The 20,771-nt window shown below is 35.5% G+C and overlaps 1 protein-coding gene across 1 annotated transcript; it reads right to left on the bottom strand.

The window, feature by feature from the left end:
• Positions 1 to 1,961: 1,961 nt before the first annotated feature.
• LOC112689822 (transcription factor SPT20 homolog) lies at positions 1,962 to 8,949 on the bottom strand. The gene is made up of 3 exons (XM_025563687.1): positions 8,790 to 8,949; positions 7,912 to 8,108; positions 1,962 to 3,477 (listed from the first exon to the last, which is right to left on the bottom strand). The coding sequence occupies exons 1-3, from the start codon at positions 8,802 to 8,804 to the stop codon at positions 2,136 to 2,138; spliced, it is 1,554 nt and encodes a 517-aa protein (XP_025419472.1). The 5' UTR covers positions 8,805 to 8,949; the 3' UTR covers positions 1,962 to 2,135.
• Positions 8,950 to 20,771: the final 11,822 nt, after the last annotated feature.

Genomic DNA, 20,771 nt, shown 5'->3' with positions numbered 1-20,771 from the left:
TAACGTTAAATTTTATGCACAATGATTCGAAAGTTAAAATTCGGAATGTTAAGACCACAAAATCGTACATGGTGGATACCATCTCCAACAACCGATTTACAAAGCTTAGTTAAGGCACTTCAGCAGGTTATAAATGTTATCATACCTGTGATGTAATCTTAAATAAATGAAGATAACCGTGAAGAATGTACTATTGAAACACGTTTTCCCGGTGCACATCAGAAATCCGTGTGCGATAATTATGCTATCAAGTGTTTTAAAATCTGTGTGCGTCATTATCTTATAAAATTTTCCTAAAACTTCGGGGTGGGTTTGAACTCTTAAAAACTCCCTCTTCTATTACACACAGATAATACCCAACATTATGATTTAATGTAATTTTATTTTGTTTTTCCTAATAAATAGAGCTAAGGGTGAGCTTAATTGTTTTCGTGAGATGCAGCATTAATGCGAACAACGACCCCTCACAGATTATTTACGGAAATAAAAAATTAAAACATTTTAGTACACGCACTACACGGGTACAATAGTTACGACGACTACCGCGCGTCCAGCGTTTCATTAAGACACACAGTAGCCATCTAGGACGGTAAGAGATAGAGATAGAGAAAGAGAGAGAAAGAGAGAGAGAGAGAGAGAGAGAGAGAAAGAGAGAGAGAGAGTATAAAAAACTTACAATCGGTTAAATTTTAAACGTAGTATCGATGGATAACCACCTGACCGCCCACTCGTTGTAGGTACTCGTCATACCGACCGATAATAGAAATCGTTGGTATGAAAAAAAAAATAAAACCATATATCATTACGAAGCTGTTTCGTCCATACACGCAAACCCGCAACCAGTTTGTGTTCTTCATCTTGTGAAACATATTGAAATGTAGTTCGCCGTCGTCTATCACGCGCGCGGCGAAGGCTCGGGCCCCGGGAAAATTAGCAAATAGACCGCACTCGAAAATCAGAACAAGCCGTAACGGGCGCGCGTGCGCTCGTTACATTATTGTTCGTTTCGAGAGACATCGATACGCCACGGCCGCATCTTTACGAGGATAAATAATAATAATAAAACGTTCGGCGGTACGTGTAAGTGATTACTCTTGAAATAATAATATTGAGTCGAGAGGAGAACTGGTTTTTTTTTTTTTTTTGCGAATGACTTACCGGGATATACCGCGGCGCGCGGCGAATGCACGAGCCAGGCGCATGATGCAATATATATTTATAAGTTTTCTATAGATCATCTCGATCCCAATCCCCTTAGCGTGAGTTTTACGGACACTGCACACTGCACACACACACTACCAAAGTATACACATTGCACACATACGTGTGTAGCGCCTGGCGCGGAGAGATCTGTTATCGGTGTACATAATGTAAGCGGACGGATCGAGAAAAAAAGAAATATTCGAAAATCGTGCTGAAACGCGGCACGGGTCGCTGGTAATCGCCAACCGAAGACGTGCATGCGCGTCGTTGTTTTTCCCCCGTGAAGAGGATATTGCACGTCGCCGATGACGTCGTAGTCGTCGTTGGCGTCTGCAGTCGTCACATCCCTGGCCTTGTGCACGATTTCATTCCACGTGGTTCACCAACAACTCGTGCTGATTAATAATTTACAAACAGCAATAAAATATTATATAATTACATCGGGCAATACAATACATCGGGGCACACCTTCTTCGACGCGGTACTCACACCGTTGATCTTTTAGTTTAGCTCTTCACTTATTAAATTCACTAGTCATTTGTAACGCGCATTACCAACTTCTATACAGAAACGCTGAGAATCGAAAGTTCAAGTGCTAACCCATACAAGTCGATCGAGCAAAAGTGGAACGATCAAATTTCTTGGTATAAATTTATTCTTGCTATATCGTTTGTTACGCAATCACCATTGTCAGTGTGAGACAACCACCGTTATGATATTATTATGGTAATATATATATATATATATATACGAGTATATATATAGAGAGAGAGAACACACTTTTATATTTTAAAAATAAAAAAATACAAAAATCGACAGTAAAACCTATCTTACTCATTCTGACAAGTAAAAGTATGAAAATAAAAATAAATATAATACGAAGTAAAAAATGTCTTGAGCCCTGCAGTGGTGGCGGTGACGGTGGTGGCCGACTAGTACTTGAGCGGTTCCTTCAGCAGTGTTCGTTGGACCGGAGGCATTTGGAAGTAACGATTTTGCGGCGCTTGTGGCTGCACGTACCACATGTTCTGCGGTTCTATGTTGAACTGACGTAGAGGTCCGCCAGGACGTAGCTGTTGGTTGAAAGCCGGTTGTTGTTGGTTGAAGGCCGGTTGCTGTTGGTTGAAAGCCGGTTGTTGTTGGTTAAAAACCGACTGTGGCCGCGGCCTCACGATGATCTGTTGCTGCTGCTGCTGCTGCTGCTGCTGATACCCGGGAACAACCCTTTGCAACACCGGCACGACCTTTGGCTGAGTCTGAAGCGGTTGCGGCACGGTCTGAAGAACGGGTACGACGGATCCGGGAGCGACCGCGGGTTTGGGCGATTCGAATCTTTCGGCTGGCCATGGGAGACGCTGTTGCAGTTGTAGCAGTTGCTGTTGACGCTGCTGCTGTTGCAGTTGCTGCTGCTGCTGCTGTTGCTGTTGCTGTTGCTGTTGCTGTTGACGTTGCTGCTGCTGCTGCTGCTGCTGCTGCTGCTGCTGCTGCTGCTGTTGCTGTTGACGTTGCTGTTGTTGCTGTTGCTGCGGTTGGGGGTACGAAGCCGTGGCCAGAAAAAAAGCCTGGTCCTGCGGTGCTTGGCTCGAGACGGACTGCTGCTGCTGCTGTTGGTAGTATTCGACCGCCTGCGGAGCCTTGACGAACGGAGTGTTCTGCGACTGTTCCACCTCGTTGCTCGCGGACGACGCTTGGAACACCACGCTCTGCTGCAACGGCTTTTCGGATGACTCAAACACCTGTGTGTTTTGTGCCGCACCGATCGGTTGTTGACTGGACGGTTCGATTCTCGGCGCTTCCGTCGAACCTGACGCCGCGGCCGATATCGGCTGCTGGTACGCGTTCTCTGTCGACTGATACGCGTCCTCTGTCGACTGGTACGCGAACGGTGTCGACTGGTACGGGGCCGGCGTCGACTGGTACGTGGCCAACGTGGACTGGTACGTGGCGGCGGCGGCTTCGGGCGCGAGGTCCGATGTCGACGGCGAATCGACGGAGCCGCTCGTCCTGTACTGCGGCCGGGCGAACGCACTTACGACCGCATTCTTGTAGGCTAAGTTCTTGGGCAGGTTGGACGCCGCGGCCGGTGGCCCGACCGGAAGATGCGCGCCGTACGCCTTGAAGCCGTCCACGCCCGCGGTGTATGACACCTCAATCGGCACGCCTTCCGGTGAGATGTACTTGTACGACCCGACCACGGAATTAGCTTCATTCTCGGTTCCTTTGTTCAACATGACGCCCCGTTCCTCGGCGACAATGCCGTTCCCGGTCTCGTATCTATATCACAAACACAACGCGGTTATCATACGCTTTTTCGTTTGCAATATTGGTGGGGGCCAGTCGACCTCAGTGGGTGGTGAGCGAATAATATTCGTTTTTTTTTTTTGAGAGCTATCGATAAGAACTATTATAGTTCAACAGTTGCAGAATTATACACAATGGCTTAGTATTTACATTAAAATCTAATAACCAGGGCTCAAATTTTATAGTATTTACTAATTATTAAAAATAGCATATATAGTGAGCAATAAATTTGTTTTATGTGCATAGAACTCCAAATATGAATTTTTATGTTGCTATTTATCGAATATTTGAAGCATTTTAAGCTTTTAGTGCTATTTTTTAAGGTTTGGTGCTAATTGTTGCTATCACGCACACTATCTCGTTTGTATTCAATGAAAAATAGAAAAAAAATTTCGTTTGTGTGATTCTATAAGAAAAAAAAATCCACTTTTTTATTAATATAATAAATAATATATTAGTGATGTTATAATCTATTTTTAGGTAACTTGACTATATTGAATATTAGTCATTTATGACTTCTCATCGATTATATATATTTATATTTATTTTATTATTGTTTATATTGTATAATATAACGTCGACCTGTCATACGGATACATAATTCAGTGTCGGTTCTACGTATCGTTTGGTTACGTTTATAAATTATAATCTTTTATTACTATTTTTTCTTCTTTTTACTATTTTTACTATTTTTAATGTTTTTAGGACATATTATTGTGTACATTTTAATTTTTTTTGGACATACTATAGCGCATATTTCAGTACTTTTTAGTATTATGAAATCCGAACCCTGCTAATAACCGAGAAATACTGTTACTATATCAAGTAAAACATCTCACTGATCCATCACAACTGTTTCAAACAATTTCAGTTATACATTTTCAAGCAATCATTTTTATTATTATTTTTACATGTTAGTGTTGAAAAATATTTAGCTTCTCAAGAGGGTGGCAGCTTAAAAAAAGTGAAGAACCACTAGACTGTACTCCATACCAAACAATAATCACTTTTTGTGTCTATAAACGAATATTATTCGTGATAAATTTTATAGACTGGTTTCGATTTCAAAATCATTTACTTCCTTACTTGGACATTCGAACTTCGAGTTATTAAAATATATAGGTATGGCACACGTGAGCACATCAAGATTATTACTATTATTTTTATTAGTTTTTTTCCCTCCTTATATCTATCAAAGTACCTAAATGCAGTTTATATGCGATTGCGAATTCGTCAGTATTGATAAATGAATAATATTTGCTCGGTGACGCTTCGAAATACGGTTTAGAATTTAACACAGACAAGACGAGCTGACAGAAAACTAAACGTAATTTGTCGGTCGTCACGCAATAAGTCGTGCAGTGACTGCACTGAAGTCTTTATTTGTTTTTAAATTTTATACATAGTGATACAAAGTTCTAACACATACCGGTCACATGTAAACTCCGCCACAAGTACCTTTTTTTACTGTGAACTTCTCCAGAAAAATAAAACAGGTAAAATTGGGTTCATGTAAATTCCGCCACTAAAAAAAATCAGGTAAAACTAAGTACATGTAAACTCCGCCAGTGAAGAACATCGAGTAGTAGTATAAAATTAATATGATATATTATTAAACAAAAATTATAATATTATATAATATCATATCGTTCACATAAAATATTTAAATCATAGTAAAAAAATAATAATAAATAATCGTTATACCTAATAATATAAAATTATATTTTTTATAATAATAATTAAAAATCGTCCACATTAAATATTTTAATCACAGTAAAAAAAAAAAAATCATCGCAATAGATGTCAACGTTTTTAATGTGAAAAGGCACGTGGCAATGTGAGCACTGAGCAGGTAAACAAAAAAAAAAAAAACAGGCGGAGTTTACATAACTGCATCCGAATTGGGTCCCAAATTTAAATTTAAAATGACTACACTAGTTGGGTCCCGAATTATTTTAGGTACTACACTAGTTGGGTCCCGGATTTTTATAAGTACTACACTAGTTTCTGAATATTTTTTGGTAAGTACTATATTATACTAACATTTTCCTTCCCATTTTAACAGATTTAGGACTGTCTATGATCTCTTTAGACCACAGGTATGGTTAAAAATGTTTTTTATAGTTTTTTTTTTGTTTTTTAGTTTCTTTTCCATTAATTTTTATTTATATTATATAATGATTTTAACATTTTTAATATTTTTACCAACACAATTCGAATAATTTATATTTTAATGGAAAATAAATTAAAAAACAAAAATAAAACTATAAAAATCATTTTTAACCATATCTGTGATCTAAATAGATCATAAACAGTCCTAAGTCTGTTCAAATGGGAAGGAAAATGTTAGTATAATGTAATACTTTCCAAAAAATATTCAGGAACTAGTGTACCTAAAATAATTCAGCACTCAACTAGTGTAGTACCTATAAAAATCCAGGACCCAACTCGAATGATCCGGTTTACATATACCCATTATAGGTAAGAAAAAAAACTGGCGGATTTTACACTAGACCTTTTATGACCTTTTTATCTTAACCGATATTCTAGCGGAGTTTACAATCGCCTTACATACCATACGTACCAGATCTATAAAAATATGAATTCAAATTATACGTAATCTTCAATAGGAAATAAAATCACTGAATTTAAGTAGATCACTACTATGCGCATTAGTGAAAATGACATGTGAATATTATATTTTTCCCAGAGAGAAAATAAATTCTCCATCTCCTGATATATTATGGTAGTAAAATGTTATTTACATAAAACAGTTATTTATATTTAGTTATAGACATAAATGAATAATTGAGAACAAGATTTAAAAATATACTAATCACAAAAAAACTACATTATTTATATGAAAACTGAAAAGTTTACGCTCTGATAGTAAAAGCGCATTTATTTAATAAGTCTATAATAATTAGGATATGATTTTACAGTCTTAAGCCCTACTTTCGGACATATTGTAGCAGTTCTAACGGTTATTATTATAATAGAATATACGTCATACAGTTGAATAACAAAAAAATACAAATTGTACAAATAATTATATTATTATTATCTTTGATGTCGTTTAATGTTCATTTCTCTATCGATTAATGTGTTTCTATTTTAACAAACCCAAATAAATTGATTCAATCGTATTTTTATAAGACATTTATTCGGTGATTATGTTTTTTTTTTTTCGTAGGTCGACACGAACTACGGTGTGTAGTTAAATCATACACTAGCTTATTCTTATTTCGGCATTCTTAAATAACTATGTACATAATATTCTAGTAAGATTAATCTTGAATTATAATCCTAAAAGCCCACGTTGAAATAATTTTCAATGTACGTAATATTTGACCAATGTGATTCCTGCATAATATTAATGTTTTTAATGACGTATATTTTAACCCATAGTTTGCCCAACCTCCTCTAAAATACATCCTACTTCCCAAACCATCGTATAAAAATAAATTAAAAAAATCATTTTCTTATAATAAATTACGCGCTGTTCAAACGGTCAAATACTTTTTTCGAGTTTTCGGTATTCATTTTCATCTGTTTACAGTAATATAAAGCTTATTTTACCAATTAATATAAAACTTATACTTCTCTATATTGTCAACAATTTACAGAATATATTTATAATAATTTTTGTTTTTATTTCGAGGTATCGTTATTAAATCAGTTTATGTTCATGTTTTATATCAAATCCTGAAATGAATTAATGGAAATTTACATTTATTGATTTACATACATTTTATTTATTTATTTATTCGTATAGTATTAATAATGATTAACAGAAATATATATATATATATATATATATAGTAATAATAATTATAACAATATTAATAACAACAAACTCTAAATGAATAATTGGTAACAGTAGTATTTGATGGTAAATTGTAAATGATTGAAAGTATAAGAAAAAAAAATGTAATTGATATTTGAAAATGGAATTTTTAATGACATATAACGTATGTATGTTATTTTAACATAAACCTAACGAAAATATTCCATTAAGTAATTATATAGTATAATCGGAATAAGAAAAAAACACTCAGTATGGTGTTTAGTACCGCTCAAAAAACAAATTAGAATAATTTTTCATCGTAATATGTAAACATAAAATTCTGAGCTAAGTAATAAATGTATTAGTCTTACACTTATGTATTACATTTACCTCGATAAAATTGTCGAGGAAAAAATATTTACCAAAAATATCGTGCAACACATTATATTTTAAATAGCAAACTGTACACAGGAAGTAATACTCTAAGCTAATGGACTTTCAGAAACTAGCTTAACAAGAATAATTACTTAGAACATGTTGAATAATATTATGTTAATAACTTTGTCCTACGTATGTTTATTTTGTTCTACGAGTAAAAATATGCGGTTGATTCGTTTTACCTGAAGTTATAATCTCCGTCCAATGAATTTTCTCTGGCATAGAGGTATATAGGTATGAAATCTGGCTTCAATTCATCAGACGATTTTTGTAGTGGACCGTTTGTCGGAGAAAAATTTTGTAACGTCTGTGGATTCTGTTTCAATTTATCCGCCGACACTGTCAAACGCGTCACGATCAAAACCATCAAGGTGCATTTCTGAAAGAAAATTAAAACTCTATGGTTAACGCCACGCGTACAGACGAGGTACAATAACAATTATAAACCGACGATTTAATAATGGTCCCGACGAAAATGTAACGCTGCAGGTTACACCCATATTTCTAGGTTTAAAAGTAAACATCTGCATTACGTTCTACGCGCTCGTGGATTATCTCCGTGCACGGTATTCTAATGCCATGTTACGATCCGGTGAACGTTGAAAAGTAATTATTACGAGTTTAAGACGAAAACGGTTCAACGCGTATTGCAACGATAATTACTATTAAATAATAATTATTATCATGTTAAAAACGCGTGCCCGGACAGGATTGAAAACTGAACCCGAACGTTTCGCGATAGTGCGTTTAAATCAACACCTGCGCGCAACATCGTAATTGATGCGATGCACCGCGTACACGGTAATCTAATGTTGAGCAAGATAACGTTGCGCGTGTTTCGTTAACGGTTTGTACGCGTTGTAGAAAATCGTGACGGCGATTCGGTGCGTCCGAAGCGGGTTGGGGTGCGCAAAACAGAAAACGCTGTCCCGCTGTTATTGTCGCAACGCTCTAACGTTAAGTCCCGTTTAAAACCCCAACCCCCCCCCCGCCGGTTGGAAAATGGACCGTGACGGATTCACCGGGATTCGGTGAAACGTATATTCGGAACATCACTCACCAAAAGAAGAGCCATCGTCGTCGTCGTCGCGGTTCGCTGGTGCGCGCTACGTCTCGTCGGTCGGTCGGTCGCGGTGTTACGGGTTCGGGACTGCCGCGGCGAGAGAAAGATTATTGTTTTTACTTTCTTCGGTCCGGGCCTATTTATATGGTGTACGCGTGCAGGCTCACGGCCAAGGTCGGCCGGAGAAGTTCACGCGACGTCCGGCCGCGGCTGGTGGGCAAACGGTCGCTGCAGGGTGGGTTGCTGACCGCCGCCGCTTCCTCTCGTCAGCACTCGTTCCGCGCGTGGGCCAAGGCGTTGGTGGCCGAAACTGATCCCGGGAGAGAGGGGGAGCCGCGTGCACGCGCGTCACGGGAAATCGAGTCCGGAGAACGCGTGCGCTGTTATTACGCAACGGCTGCGGGCGGAGGCACAGGTGAACGACACCACGATGCGCCCCGCGAGATCGTATCGATCTTGTGCTCGTTACTGTGTACAGGAAAAACTGGTCATCGTCGCGGGATCCTTACGTCCGGCGTGTGAAGCATTCGATGGTTCACGTGTGCAGCGGCGCACTCCGAGAGAGTCTTTGGTAGCCCGTCCGCTGCAAGTGTTACTCTAATCGGAGGCCGGTTCTAAAAGCTGGTGAGAAAATCGCAGTAAACCTGTTCCTTCGACACGTGTTTAAACTGCAGCACGTAAGACGAATAGGTTTCGAAAATTCGAATCGATGTCTGACGAACGATTTTTTATAATATCGTTTCACGTCCGAGTACAGTTTTTTCAATCAAGGTTCGACGATTTACAATAAAACGTTTTCGACACATCATCACGGTTTCAGGTACCACCCACTAAATATCTAAGCTGGATGACCTCGTATTCAAGTGAATATCATAGAGGGCCTAAGGGGTGTTAAATTACACATTTCTTTATGATTTTCAAATTGTTAACGTTCTTCATGGGCGCGTGCGCAATACAACTTACAATTTTTGTACAAAAAGTTTTTTTCTATTTATAAAACTGATCAAGTTAGAATAAGTCAACATTTGAACTTATGCATTAGTCTTTTTTAATGACATTTCTAAAAAAAAACACAAAATTTACCTATATAAAATCAATTTTTTCCAACATTAATGTACAAAGTTCATACAAAAACCGTGAACGCTATTTTTTATTTTATTTCACTATCACAAATTATATATATATTTATATTATTTCCTACATTATTTAAATTAAAATAATTTATTAAAAACAAAACTCTAAACCACGAAATTAAAATAAAATACGCATAGCAGTCATAGCATATTGTATAAAAAATGGTAATGAATTATTTAGTTACAAATTGAAGTAGATAATATTGTATGTTATTAAATTTATTACTATTAAGTATATTATTTAATAATAAGTATTTAAAAAATATATATTTGTGGGCCGTAGTGCTCTGTACGGTCCATTATTTTAAGAACCAGACCGGGCTTAAAATTTTACCAAGGGACCGAAGTCGGACCAGACCACACTTAAACGTTAATCAAAAACCAAAATTGGACTGGACCGACGGCTTCATGTAATTTTTAGACCGGACCGAACCAGTAATTAAATAACTTAATAAGTAGACTGTGGACCGGACTGTCGGTCCGATCTTAAAACATTTTGACCGTTTATGGATCGGTCCGTAAGATTCAGTCTGTATTAGCCTAGACCGTACTATATGATGCGTTTAATATTACACTGGACTGGACTACCTGATTTCATAAATAAATATATACCTAAAATTTTGGTTTTTTTTTCATTTTATTTGTTTACATAACAATATCTGTATTTATATTTTGAGTACCATGATTGGGACCGGACTGATATTCATTTTTTTTTGAATCCAAACTGGACTGAAAATAATACATTTGATCTGATAAATGGACCGAACTTCTTCTAAAAATGATTGAACCAGACCAAACCGACGATTCAATAGTTTTTGTATGTTAGGACCGTACTAGACCGGACCATGGTCCGGTCCGATCCGAACTGGACTAATTAAGACCGGACCATACAGACCACTAGTGGGCCGGCATTAATGTTTGCTGTGCCTGACCTGAAATTTTGCACGGTGCACACGCATATAAGCCTATCGTATACAAATATAAATATATAACCATTTTATTATTGGCTCCTGGTTTTTACCAAAATTATAATAAGCAATTTTGAAGATATACCTAATTGTTTTAATGCTTATAATAGGTACCTATGTTAGAAAATAGGGAGGCTTAGGCCTAACGCCGTACGCAGAGGGCATCATAGGAATATACTAATGTGGGTTCATAAAGGGGAAATCCACTATTGATCATATATTTACCTTAAGGCAAACAATGTAGAAATATTATAAGCTCAACAAGGACCTATATATGGTATTTTTTGACTACAAACAGGCTTGTGATAGTGTGAATAGACAGGAGCTATGGAAAGCAATTATACTTTTTGGAATCCCACAAAAATATGTTAATTTGTGTAATAACAAGACGTTACTGAAAGTACGTTTCCTTTGAGATTAATTCAGAATTGCGACAGATAGATACCCTATCCCCAATATTGTTTAATCTGAAACTAGAAAAAGTTATAAGAATCTTATGAAGACCGAAAAATGGAAATTATTGGTGGAGAAATGGTCTTAGCATTTGCTGATGATATAGTTCTTTTAGGGAACACGCGAGAAGAAATCACCCACTCACTCTCTAAACTAATAGAAGCCAGCAAGAACATGGGTTTATGTATCAACGAAGAATAGACTAAACTTATGATACTATCTAGAAGAAACGTAGATCAGTTAAACCTGAAAGTGGGAAGTATGAATTTTGAAAATGTGGATGACTTCAAGTACTTGGATGTTATTATAAAAAACAGTAACAACATGCATAAGGAAATTAGTAAAAGAGTATTGAATGTAAATAGATGTTACTTTAACATAAACAAGTTATTGAGATCAAAACTGCTATCAAGAAAGTCAAAAACTGCTTATTTTATTATTTCCACTGGTTATAAATGAAAATCACATTAAACACGAATTATACTTAAATTCAAATTTGATTTACTCTAACTTGGTCATTTTCGTAAAAAGAAAAAAACTTTTTTTATGAAATATCTTTTTAAAAAAATGTAAGTTGTATTGCGCACGCGCGCACCAAAAACGTTAACGATTTGAAAATTATAAAGAAATGTGTATTTAAATACCTTCTAAGACCTCTAAAATATTTACTTCAATACAAGGTCATCCAGCTAAGATATTTAGTGGTACCTTAAATCGTGATCACACTATAGAATCATAATGTGCTATAATTATGCAATTAAGAAAATCTAGAACCTGAATCTAGGATCTCGGTGCATTTCATCCCTTAAAAGAGAACATACTTGAATGAAACGCTTAGGTTTTGTAATATTATAAGACTCCCGTGAAGTTTTCAGTATGACAAAAAAAAATCACTTTTACTTCGTGTACCCGATATGCTATAATTTACGTTTCGTCAATGAAAACGTTATATACGAACGCGTGATTTTCTTGATTCGAATACCATCGTGGTCACCGTCGCTATGCCGTGAATCTTATCGATAATACGATGGTATACACTAAGTCATCTTTATCCCCGATCTTGTGCAACATATCGTCGCCTTAGTTCAAGACTGCAATAACTCAAAAAAAAATATTATTATGATATCGACGCATTAGTTCAAGACAGCAATAACATAAAAATATTCAGGATAGAGTTATCTACGTAATATTATTTGCAAAATTACGACGATTTCAATTCTATAACACAATAACTTTTATTTGCATTATTCACCTCTAGAGGTCGTTTATTTCGTTCTAGAACCAGTAGTTTCATAATTTGAGTTATTGCAGTCTTGAACTGAGGCGTCGATATGATCGTTTGTTTATAAAATTGTACGTATTTCGGAATAGCCGTAAGCATCGATATACAACTACACACAGAAATATCGTCACTCATGTAGCAATTTTCACTTGTTAAAACGTTTTTTTTTTTCAACATAAACACGAGACACTCGCTTCCTATCGTCATCTGTGATGGGTCCTTAGAGAAGTAAGAAATAACGTGACGACCTAATTTATATTCAAAATTAACTGTGCTGAACGAAAATCATTTTATTTACACACACTACCAGCTGTACCACTATATTATAATATTATCCAAGTTGGTTGCATTACAATTGAAAACTTCTCGAAATGGTTTTAAGAACATGTATACCTAACAGCATTGCATAATCGTGATCGATTGATTTATTTATTTTAACTCGGGCTTTTAAAAACAAATTATGCTGTAGAATATTTTAACCGAAATACGTCCATCATTTCCCTAATTATACTCAATAATCATATCCTACTATATATTATTCGATAGTTACCCGCCCACACATTTAGTATTAAGCAGATACAATTAACTTATCAATATTATTATTGTTTCTGTATTGTAATGCGTAAAATTTTTTTAAATCATGATATAATATATAGTGCATGCATATTAGGGATGAGCATGAAATCCGAATATCTGAATTATCCGGATATTCAAATTCTTATCCGGATTATTCGGATTTATGAATTTGCTCTTTATATAACTTATAATTATTTTTAATTTCTAGTAAAATAAATTATTTTATTTTATTGTAACAAAAAATTAATATTATATTTTATGAATTTTAATTTACTTATCATGATTTCAAAAGTTTTTATAAAGTATTATTCATTCACGGTACGACCGTTGATAATGAAACATCGTGTCTCGCTGTTTATCCTTCTTGTCGTAATAACTTACAAAGTTATAGTCCGTTTTTAAAAATTAACATTCCACAAGTTCAACAAAGTGTCATTCTTCTGACTTGCCAAACCAAACTTCAAGCCATTGAAAAGGAGCGCCTCCGGTCCATATGAGGTAACAAACTTAATTATTACAACCTAATTATTATCGTCACGGTTATATCAAAATAGCACGGCCGGCCGTCGTCGGGTGGCCGCAGTCCCGCACGATCAGCCTTATCAGGCTTCTCCGTTATCTACCGGCAAAACGTACCGTCGTCATACACCATGCCAGATAATCAACAATCTAAATCCGTCCCACCATTAATAATACAGAAATCTCGTCTACAGAGTATGTCAAATAATAATATCACTTCTCAACAAATTTCCGACCAAACCGACGGGTTCACTGTGAAAATTAATAAAAATAGTAAACATTCGCTGCCCTACTCACCTAACTCTCCTTCACAACAAAGTAAAACATTTGTTTCATCAAATCGATTCTCACTGTTTTCAAACTACACCGAGCCCTCGGAAAAACAAAACGACAACCAATCAACCGAGATGGATTTAGAACCTGAAACAACCCACCTGTTATCAAGCCACCTCCACCAATATTCATTCGCGTAGTTAATGACTTCAATGCTTTCTGTAACTCCATTAATAAGTTAATTAAAGGTGAACATTTCTCATGCAAAAGCTCAACTAACGGCGTAAAACTTTCCACTACTTCAGCAGATTCGTACCGCTCGGTCATAAAATTTCTGCAAGATTTCAAAGCAGATTTCCATACATACCAACTGAAACAAGATAGAGCGTATCGTGTAATACTGAGAAATCTCTACCACACTACACCAATAGAAGAAATTAAAAATGAATTACTTGCTCACGGTTATACAACCAGAAATATCACCAATATTCTCCAACGTAACACAAAACTTCCTCTCCCGCTCTTTTTTATTGACTTGGAGCCAACCATCAATAATAAAGACATATTTTCGATCAGTTTTTTGTACTATACAAAAATAAAAATCGAAGAACCTCGTGTCAACAAATTAACAATACAATGTCTCCGCTGTCAAGAGTTTGGACACACCAAATCTTATTGTAACCACCCCCCAAGATGTGTTCGTTGTGGTGATAACCTGTCCACTTCATGCAATAAATCCCAGAGACTTCCAGCAAAATGTGCCTTTTACTGTGGCGATCATCCTGCAAATTACCGAGGTTGCCCAACTCACAAGGAATTCCAATCTTCTCTACAATCAAAAAAAAAACACTTTCTCTCAATCAACTTATGTTAAACCAAATGTTGTAAACGCTACTTCAAACTCATCTACAGGTCCCTCTAAATCATATGCCCAAGCTACCACTGAAAATTCAAACAACCACTCTAAATTCACCTCATACACCGATTCAGACATATCTCTAAAATTGTCATCATTTCTTGAAGAATTAAAAAACCTGATTTGTCCTCTAATCTCTTTACTAACTACAATTATCAATAAAATTATTATATCCAATGATGGTAAATAATCACCATATTATCCTTCATCAAATATCCATCCTTCTTTGGAATGCAAATGGTTTATTGCAACAAATAAATGAACTAAAAGCCTTTATCACTGAAAATAAGTTAGACATAATTCTAGTAAGTGAAGCACACCTCACTCCACACTCAACTATCCGTATTCCCGGTTATTCAATATACCTCTGTGATCATTCTGATGGAACCGCACATGCTGGTTCTGCCATAATAATAAAATCTAGTATTAGTCACGCTATTCTTCCTCATTTCCAATCTACATGCTTTCAAGCCACTAATATATCAATATCATTGAATCATATTCCCACCACTATTTCCTCAGTATACTGTCCACCGGGTAATGCTAATAAAATAACTGATAATGATTTTACACTGTACTTCCAGTCCCTTTGTAACACTTTTTTAGCCGGAGGTGACTTCAACTCCAAACATCAAATATGGGGTCCCATAAACTAATACCAGAAGTCGCTCACTTTACAGCTCATTATTTACTAACAACCTCAAACACTTTTCTCCTCCTGGACCAACTTACTGGCCATCTTATTCAAACAGAGTTCCTGATATTCTTGATATTTTTGTTCATACTCTTCCTAATCACATCAATTATAATTTTATCCAATTTATCAGACCTCTTGTCGGATCATACACCCCTCTTGTTAACACTAAACATTCAACATGTCTCCCTAAAAACATTTCCTACAATCACTCCAGGTAAAACAAACTGGAATAAATTCTCCCACATAGTAGAAAAAAACATATCTCTGAATATTCCTCTAAAATCTCCCTCCGACATTGACTCTGCCGTCCTAGCCCTCACTAATGTTATAAAAAATGCCACACTCGATTCATCACTACCCTCAATTACCCTTTACAACAACAAAAGTCTCCCCGAATATCTATCCCAATTACTAGCTGTAAAACGTCGTGCTAGAAATCGTTGGCAACGTACTCATCTCCCCAGCGATAAAAGATACTAAAACAACATTACCTGTTCTTTAAAAAATCTCCTTCGCAAACATAACAGTGAGAATTATCAACACTATATTAACTCATTAACAAAAACGAACTCGCTTTGGAGAGCTACAAAAAAAATTCTAAACCAAAAAAATACAATTCCTCCCATCAAATACAACGATAGAACTTTTGCTATTACAAACCTGAAAAAAGCAAATTTATTTGCCTCTCACCTAGAAAATAATTTTTCGCCTCATCCTGATATAAATGACATTGATCACACATCCTTCATAGAAAAATCGTTAACCCATCGCTCTTCCGATGTCTCTACATACAAAACACACCTCCCCCTCAGAAATTTAATTCATTATTAAACACTTACCAAATAAAAAATCACCTGATCACGATCTTATCACTAAAAGTATTATTAAACATCTTCCCAAGAAAGCCCTCTTACTCCTAACCTACATTTTTAATTCAATTCTTCGTCTTTCCCACATTCCCCAAACGTGGAAACACTCTATAATAATCCTAATTCATAAGCCCGGTAAGCCACCTGACTCACCTTCCTCTTGTCGTCCCATCAGTCTATTACCCTCCCTCTCAAAAATTCTCGAAAAAATTATACTAAAAATAATTCTTCCAATCATCACAGAAAATAAAACAATTCCCAACACTCAGTTTGGCTTTAGAAAGAACCACTTAGCCCTTCACCAAGTGCACAGAATTGTATATAACATTGCCTCTTCTCTAGAAAAAAAAACATTTTTACCCATCTGTATTCCTTGACGTAGCCCAGGCGTTTGACCACATTTGGCACAAAGGTCTTCTCTATAAAATGAGATTTTTTCCCACTCCTCTATACTTAATCCTAAACTCCTTCTTATCACTCCGCACTTTCCAAGTGAGATGTGAAGACGAACTATCCGATAATTATCATATAAAAGCAGATGTCCTTTAAGGTAGCATTCTCGCCCCAACACTGTACAATCTCTATACCGCTGACATACCTCATTCCACTCTCACCAATCTTGCCACTTTTGCAGATGATACTTGCATAAGTTCTTCTGACCAAGACATTAATGTTGCCATCGACAATCTTCAAAATCACTTAAATTTATTACAAATATGGTTCAATCAATGGAGAATAAAAATAAATGAAAACAAATCATCACACATCACATTCACTTTGCGCCCTAATATCAACCCTCCACTAACTTTAAATAACAATATTATTCCCTTTGTCAACTCCGTCAAATACTTAGGTATTCATCTTGACAAACGACTAACTTGGGCTACCCACATCAAAACTAAAAAAATATCACTAAAATTAAAACTCCATAGCCTAAGACACCTTCTTCGCTCCAACATCCCACTCAACAATAAAACTCTTATCTACAAACAACTTATTCGTCCTGCAATAACTTATGGCATCCAAATATGGGGATCAACCAAAGTTTCAAATCTAAAATTGTTACAATCCTTCCAATCAATAAATTTACGTTTGTTGACCCAAGCTCCATGGTACGTTAGCAACAACACCCTTCACAACGATCTCAAAATTCCCTATATCTCTGCTTTTACTTCCACTCACTATAAAAAATTTCACGCCAACACATTAGCTCATTCAAATCCACTTATATCTAATCTTTCTTCTCTAACTATCCCGAATAATCCACCCCGACGCTTAAAGCGTAATTGGTCACGCGACCTCCTAAACAAATAAAAAACTACTAAAAAAAAAAAAGTTGAAGTAACGTTACTGGACGCCCCCTTCATTCAAGCTGTCAAGCCCTGTAAATTTTTGTTATTATTATTACTTATTGTATTGTCTATACAGATTGTATATATTCGCTTTCTAAAATAAAAAAAAAAAACCAATCACCCAATCATACACTTCATATACTCCAGATCGCATTATAGTACAGAAAAATTAATTTAAACATTATATTACCGTAGAATTGTGCAGTAACCTCTATTTATGCAAACGAATAATAGTTGTAAAATAATATTTTCAAAATTCTTCTTTACTTTTATTATAAATGTAAAATAGTCGTCATGGTACAAAAATAACATTTCAAAAAGTAGTGGATTTATATACAAATCAATTACATGCTTTCAAAATTAAAAATATGAACTTATAGTATATTTCATTATACAATTTAGTACGCGATTATTTAGACCTAAGGTACTATATCGCTGTACATAGACTAATCAAAAAATGACTATGAAATAATAAAATTAAACCAATATTTTATGTTTTAACTTGTGTTTTATACCTTCATCAGGTGTAATAGAATATCATAAGATACAGATAATTCGTTATGAGAAAACTAAATTAAAACGAGCAAGACTTGCATAATATTGAACTATAATGGTTCCATATCTTGACTCCATCCCCCCTTAAAAATTATCTCTTCTCGGAAATAGACACAGCGCTGATAACGATGATTAATAAAATAATAATTTTAATATTTCTGATTTCATTCAACATAATCAAGCAACTCACAGACACTAGGAAAATTATATTAGTATCATTAACTTTGTGTTCAATAATAATTTGAACTTGTTTATAACCTCCTCTTTTATTTAAATAAAATAACTTTATAAAATGACAAGGCACACTCTAATGTAAAATTCTGGTTCCGCCTATGATAGTATGTTTTGTTATAAATTCTACATCAATAAAACTTTTACTAAAAATGAATCGAAAATGAACTCGAAATCGATAAATAATAAATACTAATATCTAAAACCGAAACCAAAATTAAAAGAAGAATACCGATATTCAAAACCGAAATCGAAATCGGAAAAATTAAATACCGATATTAAATACCGAAAACGAAATCCGAAAATTTAAAAACCGATATCCAAAACCTAAATCAAAATCGGAAAATAAAATACTGTTATCCAAAACCAAAATCGAAATCGGAAAATAAAAATATCATTATCCAAAACCAAAATCGAAATCGGAAAAAATATATACCGTTATACAAAACCGAAATCGAAACCAGAAAATTTTTTTTCGGTTTCAAGCCCTGATTATATTATTGCGTTGTACGTCGTTTCGCTGCACTCAAAGAAATCCTATTGAGAATCGGTTGTTATGTTAATCGTACCAATAAATCATATGACGCATCCGTATGAAAAAACGTTTGATATTTTGTTTAATTCAAAAATTACCCCTAGTACAAACCTTGGAAGTTATTCGGCTGTTTTCTACGAACACCATTAATTAAAATATTCTTATCTGACATAATATGAACGTAATAAATTTAACACGCATTCAAATATCGTTTTATGTAACAACATTGGTTCTTACAATATCGTGCATCGGGTACGTCCTAGATAATAGGTAATCATCGTGGCCATCACTTTTAACTGAAAAAAACAAAAACGAAGAAAAAATCTATTCACAGTAATCTAATTTTTTACTGAGTAGTGAAAATATGTGATCGTTAACATGTCAGAACGAAATCCGGGCTTAAGTGTTATCATAACTATACGGACTATAGAGATATAAAATCAAATTACGATAATTAAAGCCGATAAAAAAAACGGACTCATGCCTCAGATTTTACCAACACGCAGCGTCGTTTTCAAAGGGAAAACATAAATAGTTACGTATTAATCCTGCACACGCATAGCACCGTATTATGTAATAAGTAATAAGATTCATGAACACCTGTGGCATAACGATATTTCGCCCCCTTTGACGTGTTCGACGCGTGATGAACTCTCTAAATTTGAACCACTTGTGTTCGATGATGCGTACACATACACACGTTATGGTAATTTTACCATGTTACGTACCTGCGTACACTACATATACAATGTATGTTATACATACATACGTATTATAATGCGTATGATACGCGTGCGCGATGTTTATGGGCGAAAATTAAAATCAACATTGCCGCTGTCCTTGGAACGGCCCGCAGTTGAACAAGGTGGAAAGCTGTAGAGATAATGTGATAATCGTATGCAATCGGATCCAGCAAACTATACATAAACGTCCGCGTTGTCTTGCCCGTGCACGTACACGTTAAACATTTCCGAACGTTTTGGACGACCTACACGCGTCCGTCGACACACACGCGTTGCCGGATGATGTAACGATCAACGAGCGAGTGCATCGACAAGTGCATCGCGACGGTTGTGAACGTGGGTTCAGCCACACGTGTTCTGTTCGGATGGTCTGTTACGCTGTACTACAATGTGATAGTCTTCGTAAGCGACCGATAAGCAACGACCGAACGGCTTTTCACCCCCACGGTCACATTTAGACTTACAACTTGCACCTCGTAAATGTATGTGTTATGTTACACACGAATTTCACAGTTGTACGATGTTAGTTATATTATCTAATGCATTTTAATATCGTTTTACTACACGATGTTCAAGTTATTGCATTTTACAAATATTTTAACAACGAATTTGTCTAGATTTTGTGCTACGTATAACAGGTACGTTTAACATCACAAGTTGTTGTTTTAGTCTCCCTCGTCGTCTTGCACGTAACTGGTCTTAAGATTTACTTAGCTAGTAAAAAAAATAATAGTTAATAAAAAAATAATTCTATTCGTAGTAATGTTCATTGGACACCTTTTTTCATGCCACCAACCAACTAGATAATACTGATGTATCAATTTAATTCAGATTGAAAATTTTTCTATTATTCTAATAAAAAAAAAAAGAAAGTTAT

Source organism: Sipha flava, unplaced genomic scaffold (assembly GCF_003268045.1).
Source record: "Sipha flava isolate LNK unplaced genomic scaffold, YSA_version1 472_pilon_pilon, whole genome shotgun sequence".
Taxonomy (NCBI): domain Eukaryota; kingdom Metazoa; phylum Arthropoda; class Insecta; order Hemiptera; family Aphididae; genus Sipha; species Sipha flava.
The sequence above is the reverse complement of the archived record's forward strand: the minus strand, read 5'-3'. Positions and strand labels throughout refer to the sequence as shown.